Source organism: Carassius gibelio, chromosome B23 (genome assembly GCF_023724105.1).
Source record: "Carassius gibelio isolate Cgi1373 ecotype wild population from Czech Republic chromosome B23, carGib1.2-hapl.c, whole genome shotgun sequence".
Taxonomy (NCBI): domain Eukaryota; kingdom Metazoa; phylum Chordata; class Actinopteri; order Cypriniformes; family Cyprinidae; genus Carassius; species Carassius gibelio.
The window spans coordinates 13,858,719-13,875,865 of NC_068418.1; the positions used below are offsets into that span (position 1 = coordinate 13,858,719).

At 36.0% G+C, this 17,147-nt stretch overlaps 3 protein-coding genes across 11 annotated transcripts; 1 reads left to right on the forward strand and 2 right to left on the reverse strand.

Moving 5' to 3' along the window:
* The first annotated feature begins 468 nt into the window (after positions 1-468).
* apobec2b (apolipoprotein B mRNA editing enzyme, catalytic polypeptide-like 2b) lies at positions 469-3,172 on the forward strand. Its single transcript, XM_052594137.1, has 2 exons — positions 469-876; positions 2,204-3,172. Exons 1-2 carry the CDS (start codon positions 590-592, stop codon positions 2,736-2,738), a joined length of 822 nt encoding a protein of 273 aa, XP_052450097.1. The 5' UTR covers positions 469-589; the 3' UTR covers positions 2,739-3,172.
* oard1 (O-acyl-ADP-ribose deacylase 1) lies at positions 1,964-8,287 on the reverse strand. 9 transcript variants are annotated; one of them, XM_052594142.1, is made up of 7 exons: positions 8,167-8,209; positions 7,168-7,248; positions 5,034-5,075; positions 4,645-4,813; positions 4,508-4,566; positions 4,286-4,398; positions 1,964-4,022 (listed from the first exon to the last, which is right to left on the reverse strand). In XM_052594142.1, the coding sequence occupies exons 3-7, from the start codon at positions 5,040-5,042 to the stop codon at positions 3,920-3,922; spliced, it is 453 nt and encodes a 150-aa protein (XP_052450102.1). In that variant the 5' UTR covers positions 5,043-5,075; positions 7,168-7,248; positions 8,167-8,209; the 3' UTR covers positions 1,964-3,919. The 9 variants fall into 9 exon arrangements, with proteins under 9 accessions (XP_052450102.1, XP_052450107.1, XP_052450103.1 ...); XM_052594147.1 differs by having other exon boundaries at positions 5,045-5,075; positions 8,167-8,203; XM_052594143.1 differs by lacking the exon at positions 7,168-7,248 and having other exon boundaries at positions 8,167-8,287.
* A 591-nt stretch (positions 8,288-8,878) lies between these two features.
* On the reverse strand, positions 8,879-13,184 carry LOC128011164 (guanylyl cyclase-activating protein 2-like). The gene is made up of 4 exons (XM_052593305.1): positions 12,688-13,184; positions 12,337-12,486; positions 11,968-12,082; positions 8,879-11,768 (listed from the first exon to the last, which is right to left on the reverse strand). Exons 1-4 carry the CDS (start codon positions 12,886-12,888, stop codon positions 11,641-11,643), a joined length of 594 nt encoding a protein of 197 aa, XP_052449265.1. The 5' UTR covers positions 12,889-13,184; the 3' UTR covers positions 8,879-11,640.
* Between the last annotated feature and the right edge of the window lie 3,963 nt (positions 13,185-17,147).

Below are 17,147 nucleotides of genomic sequence, written 5' to 3' on the forward strand. Positions count from 1 at the left end.
GTGCAAAAATTTGATTCTTCAGGGACTAGCCAGTGCCATGCTGACCTTTAGACCACCTTGATCTGAGGGTAGCAAAGGCCTAAGCTGAACTATGGCATTCACTATGTGAAGAGACTGAGTCATTCTCAACTGTCTGCCAAACTACAGTTATTAATAAACTGCCTGTTGTAGGTGGCAATAATATCCTGATCAAAAAGGGGAGGGAAATACCTGATGAATCTAGGTTATATGCTAATAAGTGCTCATTACACATTTGAAATTAAGCAAGAGGAAAACGGCTAGTTGAAGCAACTGTTGAACAAAATTGGGCGGAGACGTGTTTAAACAATGAATGTATAAAATCCCACCTCCCATTATATTTTGGCCTTTTTTTAGAATGGAAACAAGAGAGCAGCTGCCCTTCGCCCCCCCCCCCCCACCCCCTCTGACCAGCTCCTGTTTGTCACAGTGAGTTATCTTTATCTTCATCTTTTAACTATCAGACTTGGGACCATATTCAGGCTGTCATCTCTCTGACTCACAAACTAAATCAACAGCCCCCTTCACACACTCAACAGATAGCAGACCCATTTCATCGCACAGCTAAGTCATGGCGGACAAAAAGGACAGCAAGATCCCCAGTAAAAGCGGCCTGATAAAGAAGAAAGAAAAGAAATTGGAGAAAGTAGAGAGTAAACCTGAAAAGGAGAAAGAAAAGAACAAGGATAAAGGAGAAAAGGTGACAAAGAAGCCAGAGAAGACCCCAGAAAATCCGCAAATAAATGAGACGATGCCTCAAGGAAATGGGGAAGTAGCAGATGGTGCCAAAGGCCCTGTCAAAGATGAGGAGTTTGAGCTGGAGCCTATGGAGCTGCCTCCATTCGAGATCATTATAGGGTATGTCAGACATCTTTCATGATCTCTTATCACAAACTGGACCCACAGTAATATTTCTATCACTCAGCAAGAAGAGTGGCATATCTCAGAAAAAAAGTATCTGTAGGGATACAACAGCTTGTCACTGGGTTATTTACCACTTAAACAGTTCATAATTTTAATTTAAGGGGACATATATATCATTTTAAAGGTACTAACAAGCTGTTGTATCCCTAAAGGTACATTTTTTGCCAATTTGTTTCTGACACTGTCTCTTCAAAATTCATAACAGCAAGACATATTGCATGACACCACAACCTAATTTAAGACGACTTTGCCACTTGTTTGACTTTGATACTATAAAAGCCATTTTTAAAAAACACGAAAACTTATAGATAAGTGTGCTTGGGTTGGTCGGACCAACTTTGACAAGAATTACATCTGAAATTCCAACATGTTGGGTAGGAACATTATACATTTTAACAATCCAGGTCACTGCTTTGAACCCCAGTTGTTTTAGGAAGTTGTGACTCTTCTGTAGGCTACTCAGTATAAAATTCATGTCTTTATGAGTTTTCCTGTCCCTGCCATGGTGTAGTATCCCGAAACCATGATGTTGCAGGAACTTCATTACCAAAGGTTTCTGGGCACTGCCTTCTATTTGACCAGTTTGACTATTTCAAATGCACCCACAGTGACATTTGCATATAATCTGGACCAAATGTCTTTCAACAGGGTACATCACTAAGTGAGGTCCATAAGGTTTGATTGATCCGCACAAACCCAGACCTGAAACACCATTGGGATGAATTGCTCTTGCATTTAAATAGGAGGAAATCTCTAACCCCAATCCTTACCCAACCATGATTTAAATTATAGCAGACAACACACATAGAAATGAAAGCTGTTAAAGCAGACTAATTCTCTATATCTGGTTTTGAAATTGTTCAACCAGCACATAGTTGTGTTGTGTTCAGGTGGCCATTTACTTTAAGCCCTGTAATATAAATGAGGGCCAAAAAAAAAAAAAAAAAAAAACCAACAACCAAGTTTTAATTTTACCACTCATTGGGTTCTTCTTTCAAACTAAATAATACTCAAGAGAAACTCACCTGAGATATGAATTTATTTTAAAAAAGTGATCAATACAAGAAAAAATTACATCCTTTTGAGTCACTGCCTAACAGAAGCACTTCTTGTCCAGTGTTAATCCATTCATTTGTTTTGAAGCTACACCACACAACTTTGACAAACAGTATTTAAAATCTGTTCTAATTTTCAGTAATGATGTCATGTAGTGTATTCCAGCTTTCAACCTTAAAGTCTCATTTCCAAACTCTTCCCACAGAGACCGAATGAACCCGACCTTCTTTAAGTTCCAATTTAAAAATGTGGAATATTCCTCTGGACGCAACAAGACCTTCCTGTGCTACCAGGTAGACATTCAAGGAGGCTCTGCAGAGACAGAAGGCCTTCGTGGTTACCTGGAGGATGAGCATTCAGGTTCACATGCTGAAGAGGCCTTCTTTCATCAAGTGCTGGCCTATTATGACAAGTCACTCCACTACACAGTGACCTGGTACACGTCCTCGAGTCCTTGCGCATCCTGCTCTGCTAAGCTCGTAGAGATCTTGCGAGCTCGCAAGACAATGCGCCTTAATATCCACTGCTCCCGTCTCTTCCAGTGGGAGGAAGCAGAGATACAGGCCGGACTTCAGGCGCTAGTTAGGGCAGGGTGTAAAATACGCATGATGAGGCCTGTGGATTTTGCGTATGTTTGGTCTACGTTCGTTGAGAACGAGGAAGATAACTTTACACCCTGGGAGGACTGTCAAGATAGCTATGATTATTATGATGAGAGATTGTGTGATATTTTAAAGTAGGGTAAGCAAAAAACAGCCAACAACAAATATAATACTTAAAAAGCTAATTTTTAAAATGTCCCTATAATTACAACAGCATTGTTTTCTCTGTCAACACTATTCATCCTGTGAAATCACTTTGTTGACTTTATCGATTTGAAACTTACATTATGAATTCAAACCACAAATAAATAAATAATAAAGGTAATATTTTTACTAAGTATCATTTTAAGAAAATTTTTAGAAGCTAAACATCTGGTTGCAAAATTCAAGCATAAAATTCCTGTTCATTCTAAGCTAATTCTTTTGCTTACTAAAATATAGTTTGCTTTGCTCTAGCCTCTAAGCATTGTTTAAATACCGTATTCAATTTTTTATTTTATGATGAATTTTGGCATTCTCCCTGTATGTAAAACAATAAACACGAGTCAATTAGCACAACTGCCCAATTTAAAGACAGTGGTGTGATGCTTTTCTATGCTATATATATGTACTGATGCAGTGGATCACAACTGCGTTCCTCGAGTCCCCCCTAAACTGCACATTTTCGCTGTGTCTCATTTCAAAGGCTGCACCCTCCAGAGGTCACATTTGTCTGCTTTATCTGCTGACTGTTATATTCTAAAGACAGAAATGACTGTAACTATGCCTCATGAGGACTAAGAGTGAATTTTATAATGGTTGCTTTTCTGAAATGAGAGAGGTTCTGTGACGTTCGAGGATGACAAATGCGACCTTTGGAGGGTACTGCTTTGGAAATGAGACACAGATTGGAAACATCTCCAGTAACACAGATGAGAACCAATGTACTGAAGAAGAAAATTGGAAAATAAGGATATCAGAATAATGGTGGAATCATTATTTATGGGACATTTATAGTGCATTAATATTAGAGGTACATTTAATTTAGTGATAATGACTGGAAAACTATGAACTAGAAAGCATAATTTATCAAACAATCCAGTGACCCTTTAGTGAAGAAATGAACATCCACACATTTAGAGATGCAACAGTAGAATGGAAGAACAATGGAACTGAACCCCTACATATTCTTAGAGTATATAACTGGAACAGTCTTAAGAGCCTATGTTTCCCAGAACAAGACTAATGAACACCCTACACACCATACACTATGCTGTGAAATTCCATTGGAATAGAAAGCCACCCCCCAACCATTCTTCAAGTTTCAGACCTAATGTGGTCTAGATTGTGTACACAGTGATGGAGATTTGTGTGTCCTGGAAGACTTCTGTGATAATGGAAGACACATTTTCCCATTTCAGTTTATCCAGACCACAGCCAATCCTTCCAAGAGAAAACGACATCAGTTATTGAGGTCTATTCAGCAGAAGGCTAAAATCAATTAAAAAATAAAGTTACCCTAATTCTTTCCAACTATTTAAAAATGCAATTACCAAGCTACATTTGAGTTTTCACAACTGCAGAATTATTCTTATTGTCATTTTCAAAACATTTAGCTAGAATCATATTCAAAATAAGCAAATCTAAAACCAGTGTCTGCATTTAAATTAAAAACAACACTATTGTTATTAAACATGTCAGTTTACCGAGGCATGGATATACTGTTAACGCCATTGGCCAAGCAGTGTTCCCTCATAGACACGAGGCTCTGTCTGAGATTGTCATAGGTGGGTTTTTGGTTGTACTTTTTCTTTGTGACCTGGTTCAGGAATAAAAGTGGAAAAGGGAAGTTTTTCTTAACAAGAAAGCTTTCATTTATTTAGTAAAACATACAACAGATGTGAACTAAACCCTACAGGCCATCTTACCAGGTAGTACACAAAACGCTCTGATATTCTCAGGACAGCACACTGCCCAGGTTGCTTCTCTGCACAGAACAGAAAACTGGGAATCAAATGGGTGCAATTTGAGTGTCACTTCTCTTCTTATGATTATTCTCACTCACTCTGAGCCAGAAGCTCATCTACTTGTCCGAAGGTCTTCTTGAAGAGCATAGCGATCCCTGCTCCCATGCGGCAGTCTTCACTGATGCAGTGCGCCAGGGCATCGGTGGGCGGACAGGTGAACAAATCTCCTCTCTTGTGCAGCAGCCGCCATCCTGATCTGCACATCAGCTGCAATAAATGAACAAGAACACAAAACCCAATCAAAACAAGACAATGCCCACAACCAACTCTACAATTATTATTATTTTATTATTATTATTTAATCAGTCTGAATACCCTTTTCACATTCTTTTGCTATGGAAGTCTTTGGTCAATCTTTACACAGATCCGAAAAAGTAAAAGAGCAAGCTTTTTAAAAGTACTGTTACTCAAATAATGATATGCTTACTTTTGCCATACCTTCATCCACAGGATTCTGCCTTCCAGATTCCTTTGACATTTGAGCAGGGACATGACTGGAATTATTTCCTGTACTGACACATTTTATCTCGACTACAAATAGCTATTGAACATTTCCGGTGTTACGGTCTAAGAGAAATATACAGGTCATTTAACACACGATGGGAGATGTTGTCACACAATATGGGGAAAGTCACAATATTACATTTATTCTGACATGAGAAGAATACACAAATATTGGAATATATAAACAGCCTAATAAGCGAAATTTAACAGTAACCTTCCACAAATTATCTGTAAATGTATTACAGGATAACAGTCAAACACAAAAAAACAACAACAACAGCAGCGTTTTGGTCAACAGAAAATGTTGACCAAAGCTCTCAAGCTATGGCAAAAGTTTAAAGTGAGATTAGTTGAGGGGCCAATCAAAGGGGAGGAGCCATTCAAATATTTGGAGCACACAATTCTCTCAAGTTTTCGCAAGCAGTTCAATTTTACCTATTGTTCATAATTGACCTGAAAAAATAGGAATGATAACCAGGGTTCCCCGTTTTTAAATGAATCTGAATCAATTACCCATTCACAAAGCCAGTCACTTGCTTCGTTCCTGAATTAATTAGTCATTTGAACAAATCAATTGAATAAATGATTCAGTGATAAACTCAATGATTTGCCACCACCTACTGGCAGTTTTAATTCCATTTTTAAAGTATCTTTTCTGTTATTTAGTTTGTTTAAATTTGGACGAATTCGATTCATTTAACGTCTATACCTAACAAGCCACTTTTGTGTTCTTTAGTGCCACCTCTGTAGAAAAAAAATACAAATAAATAATTAATACTGATTTAATTTGATTGGTAACTTTTTCTACTTGAGTTTATTCTGTTGTTTTAATTAGTTTAAACAGATTATACATATATATATTTTTTAATTTGACTTAAAAGATGACATATTTTTTATGAAGTTAGAAAAATGCCATTACAAAGGTGTAAAAACTAAATTCCCTGTAAATCACTTTAAGGAGTCAAATATCATCTTGTAATGGGAAGGCTAATATTTCATCAGAGTTTTTGATTATTGATTAGAAGGTGCTCCTGAAATTTTTGACTGGGCTCCTAATTTATTTTATTTTTTCTTTACATTAAAAAAAAGTAAGCTTAGAGCCCCATTTAACCACTTTTTATTAATTTCTTTTTTTCAAATGTTATTATTTTGTTTGATGCAAGAATATATATTTTTATCAATATTTGAGAAACTGTATTTCAATATTACCAGTGTGAACTCCATTGAATTCCATTTAATTAATTTTCACTGAACACGACTGCAAGTGTAAATGTCATGATGCTACGTATGCCATTATGAAATTTGGCCAGAAACGAGCCAACTGAACAGCAGTACTCAATGTACATATTTGTCTGTCTTTTTTAGATTTACTCACTGTTATATTATAACATCGCTAGTACTTTCTTTCGTTTCTGGTAGCCAAAGCTAAGTAAGGACTCTGGTGCAAAGCAGCTTGAGAGTTGACTGCATCAAAAACAATTTAGCATGAATTTGGCTATATTCCACAACATCAGCTCTCACTATGTTTGATCACAAGCAAGTGATTTCGTCCAGGAATCGTCAAATCAATATGCTAAAAAAAGGTAACCCTCAGCATTCATCGGATATCACGCTTTCAACTGTGCGCGAACCCATGTTGTTTAAAGCGCATGCAGCGCGATCACGTCATTTTCGAAGAAACAACAACATACGCACAACCGGCGCAGAGTTATAGAAGGTCTACACAGAGTCACGCCCACTTTTAGGGGAAAACAAACCGCCATACAGTATTGGATCAAGGAAGTGTACTAACCTTACAACATGCCAAAGAGTTGTTGTGTGCACCAATAATGTCTGTAAAACCCCAAATTTGAAATTCATGGCTACCTGCCATCATCATCAATATCTTTCTGTTATGGAAATTTCATGAATTACTTATGATGCTAATCGAAAGCTAAGCCAGGCTAGTTGTATGAATGGACACAAAAGTGCACTCAGTACTCTAAATATAAAGACATAATATATACATTAAAATAGGTTTACTTTCAAATATGAAGTAAAATCATTCACTGGCTTACCTGGTGACTCGATGAGGTACGAGTAAATGTCCTGTTAAGACACTTCTGGCCACTGGGTGAAGTTGTTACACCAGTTTGACACTGGGAGAATGAAGGGACGTGCTGTTTTTAAATTGACCAAATTAAGTTTGTTGATATATCTTTCACGCTCTGTGGCAGGCAGGGTGGACATATAATTATTTGACATGTTTAGTTGCTTTTTGCCGCTATTTTGTATGTAAGTCTATTGGAAATCTAGTTTATTTGAGACTTAGGTCTCTGCAGAGCAAAAGTGGGCGTTTATCACCTTTGTGGGTGTTTTCAAACTCCTGGGTGTTTCTAAATCATGCAATCTAAATGACCTCCTTTACCAAACTCCATCCCTAAACCTAACGTCACTATGACGACAACCAATCAGGTATCATGGTGTAAAAACACCCAGATCTGGTAACTCCCATTACTTTCCTGCAGAGACCTAAAAAGGGGCGGTGACGAAATTGACAGTTACGTTCCCGGATGTGCCGGTTGTGCGTATTCTAATTTCTGATTTGCTGGAAGATGGCATTTAACCTATGCATTTAACTCTGACAGCTATGAACTCAGATGAGAGCTTCCCGGTATTCGTCCATTAATTATAGCAGGAGAAGTTATCCCTTTTTTCTCAGCGTGAGAAATACATTGTGTGGCGTGAGAGCGTGTGAACGGGTTGAAATCGTTTGAAACGCGCATGTCTCACGGTGAATGCGTGACACTTGAGAGCCCCAAGTTAATTATTGTTTATATTACATATTATTACATATATAATATTGCATATTACAATACATAAACAACACCGTGACGACACAAAATTTACGGATAAGTACTGTCCAGTTGATATTCATCAGTAAATACATTACTAATTAAGGTAAATGGGCCAAACTAAGGTGTGTTTAACTTTACGTTACATGCTTTAATTCTTAACCAACAGCCGCTGGATAGGTACGTCGAGTTCTGGCTAGAGATGCAGGACTGATAACTTACCACAACAATGAAGCTGATGTGTTTTACTTCCCTTTAAACATTGATATGGTTCTACTCACACATGGTAAATAAAGAAACAGGGGGAAAATGGTTTCTCTTTTGCTTTGTGTTCTAGTTTAAATTAATGCTGATGATAGGCTTGAGCGCCATCTAGCGTTAGGGAGCCAACTTTATAAATCCACTGAGAGACATTGAAGGCTGATAAACGCTGATAAAAGCAAATGAAAGGTTACATTTAATTAATATATGTATATATATTTACACAAAAAAGCTTCTATAACGCATTTGTTTTGTTTATTATTTCAGACAGTATCACACATCAGCATTTAATGGTTTATTTTAAAAAGTAGATAATAAAACATGTTTCTGTAGCACCACTGATTAAAAAAAGTGACAATTGTATAATAATTAATAAATTGTGAACTGAACTACAGATAATTAGTAAACTGTTGACATCCTGAGACTAATAATTATTAGCAAATGATATAACATTAGGGATGTTATGATGTTAATTTAATCATAAGATGGCTTGAATAAAATAGATAGAAACAATTCCTTACTATTCTGCTATGGAGATATTTTAGGGTTTTGCTACCCTGCTCAGTAATATAATAATAATACAACTGCCAAAACAAAACCACACTTACAATTTTTTCCAAACACAAGCGTGACCTGGTAATAAATGAAAAAAATAAAATAATTACATTAAATGTATAATTGATGAGTTTTTATTTTAGACAAATTTACAAATGCAAATACTTTTACAATTTTGACCTTCCGGAGACTTTTATTTACAAACATGAGACATGCCAATTTGAAATTGGTTGGTTGTTTATAAATTGAGTAATATGCTACATACAGTAAACTCAGATGCACCTCATCTGAATAATAATAATAATAATAATAATAATAAAAAGTCAGAAATCCAGTCAGTCATGAAAGTGAGCATTTTGCAAATCCTAACAACAAGAATGAAAGAAACAATAAAGAAAACATGAATATTTACGTTTATAGAATAAATTATGTTTGTCAAAAAAAATGGAGTTACACCACTACATTAGAAAACAAAGTGCTGATGGCTTAAAGCTGCAGTCTTTAAATTTTGCCTTTTTGTCGCTATCAGTGTTTGAAAACCTGGAATTGTAGTTCCTTGCAGAATTATATTCCATGCGTGGGTTGTGATCCAGCGCGGATGAATCTATTTTGAGGTGGATGTGTAGCTCTCAGTCACTGCACCAGTGTGGATATTCACTGTATATAGTAATCACAGATTCCAGTCTTGGAATATATGACCCAAATAATAAATTTACCCACATATTGTCATCTGAACAAGTAAGTAACAAGTCTGCCATGCTTTGTTCTGACCAACTGAGGAAAAAAGCATTACAGTAAATCGTGCTACCAATTGTATTTTAATCTAACGATCGATTGGCTCATATCACATCAAACCCTGCAAATTATCATTATCATTATTGTTATACTTTATACTCAAATTATTAATGTTAATAACATCCGTATTGCGAGACTATGAGTATAGTGTGTATTAGAATTAGAGTTGTTCCGATTCCGATACTAGTATCGGAAATATCTCCGATACCACAACAAATTCTGGCATCGGCATCGGCGAGTACATGAACCCATATACCGATCCGATACCATTTTCTTAAAAAAGACCTAGTTATGACCGCAAGCTTTGCCTAACCGCTGCACGGTTCTTCTTCGCTGCTCAAAATGCATTGAAAACACAGGAAGTTGTGCTGTGTTGCCACAAGCAACCCCTGTTTAGAGCAGCGAAGAAGAAATGAAAACGCGTTAGCAGCCCTTATCTATATATGACTGGATCACTCATCACATTCTAAACTGCCAAAAGACAGTGAAGCCGCTACTATATTATAGATCAGTGGTTAGCAGTATGTCTCTGTAGTACCGGTAGTTACAGACTCTCGAGTATATTCAGTTCTGGCAACTGCGTTCAGTCGCTTCCGTGTAAGTCAAAACGCAGGGCTCCAGACAGTAGCCGAATATATACTAGTGTCTGTGAATATTAAACTGCAAAATACTATTTAAATATTACTCCCGCAAAATCTACATCTCTGTGGGTGACTGGCACAGATGCGCGAGAGCTCGCTGTTTTGTAGTCTCTGCTGTGTGTCATGAGGACACGAACGCATAAACCGTCACTTCATGAGAATTTACCGTTTCATTTGAGAATACTGTCATATCATAAACACAGACACTCAAAGATCTTCATGGCAGCCCATTAAAATAAATGTTTGGTTTACATGAGTAAATTGACAATATATAAAGCTACTGTTGTAGCCTACAGTAATAATAATACATCTCTATAATAATAATAATTATGCCTAGATGGTTGCTTGTTTTTTACTTGTTTTTTACTTGTTAGAGATTATCTGATTAATAGATCTTTTTTTATATTCCTAGACTTATTTGTTGCAGTTTTTTTATACAGTTATATTGTAAAACTTAAATACCTTTTTTAGTTTGCGGTGTTAGATTTTTGGCTGCATTTGAAGTTCTTTTTTGCATAAGAAAATAAATAATACTGTCAAATTCATGTTAGATAATAAAAATACTGTAATAAATACAGTAGTTCACCATGTATTTGTTCATGTTTTATTGAGGGATCTGTCTGAAGCACACCATAAAAAAATTCTAGCAATTTACACAGGGCTAGTAGTATATACAGCTGTATATACAGATATACACCCAGGTATCGGATCAGTACTCGGTATCGGCCGATACCCTGAGCCCAGGTATCGGAATCGGTATCGGGAAGAGAAAAAGGGTATCGGAACATCTCTAATTAGAATGTAGATTTCAATGTCTGTACAGTCTAATCTCTATTGACACATCATTCAAATTTAATATTAAGAAATTATCTTAACCCAAAAAGCAAACCATGCTCCCATCGAACTGGTTTTCTTTAAAATACACATCTTGTGTGAACCCAGGTTATCTGTAATCAGAACCACATTTAAAACTGGAATATACTTTAATTTAATTCATACATTAATTTCATATAATTAACCCTTTCTTGAGTACAATCCGCCAATAAGATAATTTTTGAACTGCTGTGGGAATAGGCTATAATTAAATGTCAGCCACCTGCAGGATCTTCACATGTGATAGCATAGTAGCCGGGACAACTTCTTTATGTTTACAGACGTGACGTAATGACGCAGTGTCATGCTCAAATTTTCCGTGAAAACCTACCCATACCACTCAATTTAGAAAACATTATTCTAAATTAACCATTGTGAATCGGCTAAAGTAAGGCGATAGTTTGCTCAAATATTGATTCTGGATAATTTTTCAACCAAAAAAGTTACGGACTGCAGCTTTAAATTTACTTGAATGAACCACGACTAAGACTGTACTTGAAGCTATGCATGCTCTGTATATGTTGGTTGAGGTGTAGGCTTCTGTTAAGAGTTGTTTTGGGGAATATGGAGTTCAGAAGTTGGCGCTGCGGCTCCTCTGTTCATTCATCCAGTCCCCAGGGTTCACGTCCATTTGCAGCATCTTCATGACCCATTTGTCACGTCGTGCCCCATCGATGAACTCGTCCAGAGACAACTCCCCTGTGGACACAGCAAAGAAACTCAGCATCAGCTGCTTTTACAAGAAAGCCTTTGAACAGAAAGCTAGAATTTCTCCACAGTTTGATGAATTATTAACATCAGTGAAGTTAAATAAACGCAGGCTATGTATTATAATAAAGGAAAAGACTAAACTTTGGCTTGACCATTTAAAAACTGTAGAAATAAAAATATGTTTTACCATCTCCATTCTCATCCACTAGCTCAAATATTCGGTCCACCACCTGATCTGGGGTCAGTAGGGTACACTCTTCATCAAGTTCACCATGGCAGGCTTTCTTTAGTCGGTAGATTGACTGTAAAAGTAAAGTAAAGGTGCTTATACATAACAACTAAATACATAAATGTCTTCTTTATAGTGGTATTACAAAGTATAACAGCATCTCTGCACACAAATGTACCGTTGTAACAGAGCTCATATGGATTAATCCCCTGTAAACATCTCACTAGTGAGTTTCAATGTCAAGGTCAAAGTTATGAAATTGTAATCTCTGTACCAGAGCACACAGAATTATGTTTTTCATCCTTTTTTGACATGAGGTTTGATTACCTCCACAATCTCCCTGAGCTCTGTTTTGTCGATGCAGCCGCTCCCATCCTTGTCGTACATTTTAAAAGTCCATTTCAGTTTGTGCTCCAACTTTCCTCGCAGCACTAGATTCAAGGCTGCAACGTATTCCAGAAAATCAATAGTGTTGTCCTATGAAATTATTTTTTTTAAAGGAAGGTAAAGAGAAAGAGGATTGAACTGTCAAAAATTATAGATTGTTTTCAGTGTCATTTTCTAAACATGCAATCTCTTTCCCAGTGTATATTTCTATTATATCTGTGTTAAGTATTTTATACACTCACTTCTCACACAGTGTACTTTTTGAAACTTAACTGAAATTGAATTACTTACCCCATTTTTATCAAAAGCACGAAACATGTTTTCTATATAATCGGCTGCTTCTGGGTTTCCCGTTACACCAAAGAAGCTCTTGAACTCGTGCATGAAGAGCGTCCCGCTCGGACACTCAATCACAAACTTTTTATACCACTCCTGCAGTTCAGCAACATCAATCTCTTTATCGTCCGAATCCTCACTGAGTCGCTGACCCATCGCGAATGATGACAATAAAGAACACAAGCTCTGCTTCTCAACAAAAAATGTCCATTATCACAACTGGCAGCTTCACTGTCCAGGCATCCTCCTTGATCCAGACATCCCAATAAACTTTTAAGCTCCAAAAACTGATGATACAACACCAAAAATGTTCTGATATATGAGACAAATGTATATCCCCTTAAAAAAAAAAGTAGAAAAAGTTAAAAATTTCAGTTTGTACCAAAGTGTAAAACTAACCACAGGCTTTCAATAAAGGTGCTCTTACTGGCTTGGGATTCAGTACAAGGACTTTTTTGGATCACATGACAGCAAGGGATTATTCATATCAATCCATGTCTGAATCAATTAGCTTGAAACAAGATCAAGAGCTTTGCAATAATTCATAATTTAGTACACAGAGTGTTCCCTTCCTCGGTTCAGGCTCAAGGGCTCCCCGAGGGTCTCGTGTCAGAACATTAAACATGACCTGATTATTTTTACCTGTTAAATTTAAAATAATCTTTTGAAGGCCAAGTTGATGGCCACAAATTCCACAAAAAATCTTAGATTTAATTACTGAAAAAAAAATCACTCAAAAATGAATCAATGAAAATACATTTGGATAGTGTTTACTTCGTCTATACACTATAATAGAGAACTTAACCTTTGAGAAACCGAGAAAAAAAAGAAAGATAATCATGGACACCTTCCCCCACGTGTAAACTTTGTTTTTCAAAGTTGTACAGTAAATAAAACAAAAATATTAGAGCACAGAAAATAGAAAATACTATTTCATTCATTTTACTACAAAATTTCACATTTAATTCATTGTTACTTACCATTTCCTTGTAATTATTTGTGAAATTTACTAACACTTTCTGTTTAAATGTTCTTTTTTATTATACAAATATTCTATATATTTTATGTATGTATATCTTAAATGTATATCTTAATATAGTTAATTAATGATATACTGTGTAGCATTTTTGACCTGGGGGTCACTTGTTTGACTGAATGGGAAGAAATGTTGAAAGCCCTAACTGTATCCTGCTCTTGGTCACTCAATCCTGTGAATCGTTCAGACAATCTGAGTCATAATCCCCTTTGCCCTCTGTTATTACTATTAATAGTTTTTCAAGAATAGGATCTAGAGAAGTCTGGCCTAGTTCATGAGGGTGGTGCAGTTTGTTTGGACACACTTAAAACCACATAAAAAGTTATAATCTTTAAAATAAAGATTATTGGCTTCAGTGGTTCCACAAAGAACTTTTAACATCTGTACTACATTAGAAAAAAAGTAATTTTTTATCACTTCTTCATCACTTAAAGGTTCATTCTTTTGGAACCTTTATTTTCAAAACAGTAAAAATGGGGTTGTGGAATTCAGGTATAGGCGACCCTGTCCAAGTGGATCAATAAACATTTTTAACGAAACATGTTGCCTTTATAACTCTAATGACAGAAAGAATCTACAGTACAATTTGATCCTGCTACTAGCAGCCTAATATGAAGGCCACAGTGTTGATAGTTCTGCAACTATAAACTCAAAGAAAGGTATTATGTGATATTACAGAATATAAATCCAAAGCAGCAGACTAATGTTATGATTTCACTATAATAATCTCTTTATATATGCAGTGGAGTAGTGTGTGTCATACAGTGTCCACAATGCTTTGATGCATCACACACACCTGCATGCTGACACACTGAAATGTTACTGGTCAAAGATGCTCAGTTGTCTACAAGTGCAAACAGATAGTACAGCAAGCCACATCTGTTTTTTCAGTCCATTAATTTTAAAGACCTTTTCCAAAGTGCTGACTATACTTTATAAGGATAAGCTCCTTTGGCTATAGGTGTCCAGGCGGCTCATTGCACGATTAATTCACAATCTTATTGGATAAATAGTGAATGCAATAACAAATATGGAGAATTTGTACACTACGTCATATACATTTAGACTTCAAAATAATATTTTTTACTTCATTTTACACATCGTTTACTTGCAATTTGCTTTTGTTCCATGCATTAGACAACAAAATCTTTCTAGTGCCATTAAAATCAATTACATCTGAAATGATTTAGTAGTTTTAGAGTCATAATTACAGCAAATAAGGCAGTAATCAGTACTGACTGATGGAGAAAGGAGTATGTTCACTATATATATTGGCGTAATAACAAGTCATAAGTGGTTTGTGATATCTTTAGATTAAATGAACTGCTGAGCAATGCTGATTTTTATTTGTGGTCAGGATGATTAATATATAAACATGATTCATCCCTGCTTTAATCTGATATGACACTAGATAAGTTACACAATGATACAAATATAGCCTGTGAATAATTAACACAGACAAGAAGAGAAAGCCAAATTGAATCAAATTTAGTAGAGTTTTGTTAAAGAGAAAAAATACTAAGAGTTGCCCCTGGGTGTCAGTGTTGCAAAGGCTAGTGTTTCATGCCGTGATTGGCTGCTCGATCACATGCTTTTGAGCCTATATGAATGAGTTTTTTAGTGCTAAATTGATTTACACACAAAATGTAAGCTAGTTTCTAGTTGCTCGAATTAAAGAAGGTCACGTCAGAATCGTCTTGTTGTGAGGATTTAACATATTTCTTTAAAACGATTACTAACGTTAATGTACCTCAGATACACCTCAGCATTAGTCAGAGCACTGACCGCGGATGTCAACATTATGCAATCAAAAAAGACTCAGAGAGGAGAGTTATTCATTGGCTCTGAATTGAGATTAATGTCTGATCCAGTTGCCAGGGCAGTGAAATAATATTTCCTCTGTCTCTCATCCCACCTCCACAAGCCCCTCACCCAAAACACACAGCAGGGAACCTAGAGCAATAATTCTGAAGGTACATCTCGCTCCTTTAATAAGAATGAGTAATAATCATCCACAGCGCACACACACACACACACACACACAGAGGGGAAATTAAAAAGCAGAAATTAGGATAAGTACAGAGTGCTACTGTTTAATTAGAGTATCAGCACAGCAGTTACCTGAGCAGGGATTCAAAGGCTTATGAAGTACTTTACTGTTTATAGTTCATTATTTTTTAACGCAAATGAATGAATTATTTGGCCACGTCCTTCATTTAATAATAGCCTGTGTAGCCTGTTTGAAATGAAATGCATTCATTATTTTATTAATATTACTACAAGAAGGTGCAGGAAAGCACAAAATAAAACTGCCATTTAGACAACTGCCAGACTGTTAAGTCGTAAATCAACCCCTAACAGGCGAGGCAAGATACTAGACATCTTTAATCCCTGTCTTGCCAAGACGTGACATTTGAAGATGTTCTGGTTGTGTACTTCATCCAAAATAAATGGAGGTGACATTTTTGGGATTATTGGTTTATCTTCGTTCTGTAAACCAGCCAAGAAAAAAATGAAACAAAAACAATTCACTTGGGCCGGACCGGATGACACTGAGCCTTTTACTAAGCTCGTTTCCACCACTGAATAAAAAATAAAAAGGGTAATTGCGACTTTTTAAGTTTATAAATGAGTTCATATCGCACAATTCTGAGAAAAAAGTCAGAATTGTGAGCTATAAACTCACAACTGCGAATTATAAAGTCAGAATTGCAAGATATAAACTTTGCGCGTTTTAAAGTTAGAATTCTGAGATATAAACTCGCAATTGTGAGTTAGTCAGAAATGTGAGATATAAAATTGAAATTTTGAGAAAATAGTCTTTTTGGACTTTATATCTCTCAATTCTGACTTTATAACTCGCAGTTGTGAGTATCTCATAATTCGGAGAGATTATGAACAACTTTTTATCTCACAATTCTGACTTTTTTATCGCAATTGCGACTATAGGAGCCCAGTCTCATGAAAATGCATATAAATAGCATGCCAAATAAAAATTGTGGTATTGATACACAAAAATGGACTTTGGTCTGCATATATTACACAGTTTTCATGTGCATATGATATGCAGGTTTTGTGGAAATATGATACATATCTACTCCACAACCCTAAATCTACCCATCGCATAGCATATGCATGCCCAAGTCAATATTTGCATATCAATACCATGAGTTTTTGTTTTATTTGGCCTATGTACTTTCATGAGAACAGGTTAGGACTATATCTCACAATAATGACTTTATACCACACAATTGCAGTCATAAAATCAGAATTGCGAGATATAAAGTCATAAGTCTTACTATAAAACTCGTAGTTGCAAGTTTGTATCGCACAATTCTTAGAAAAATAGAATTGTGAGTTTGTATCATGCAATTCTGAG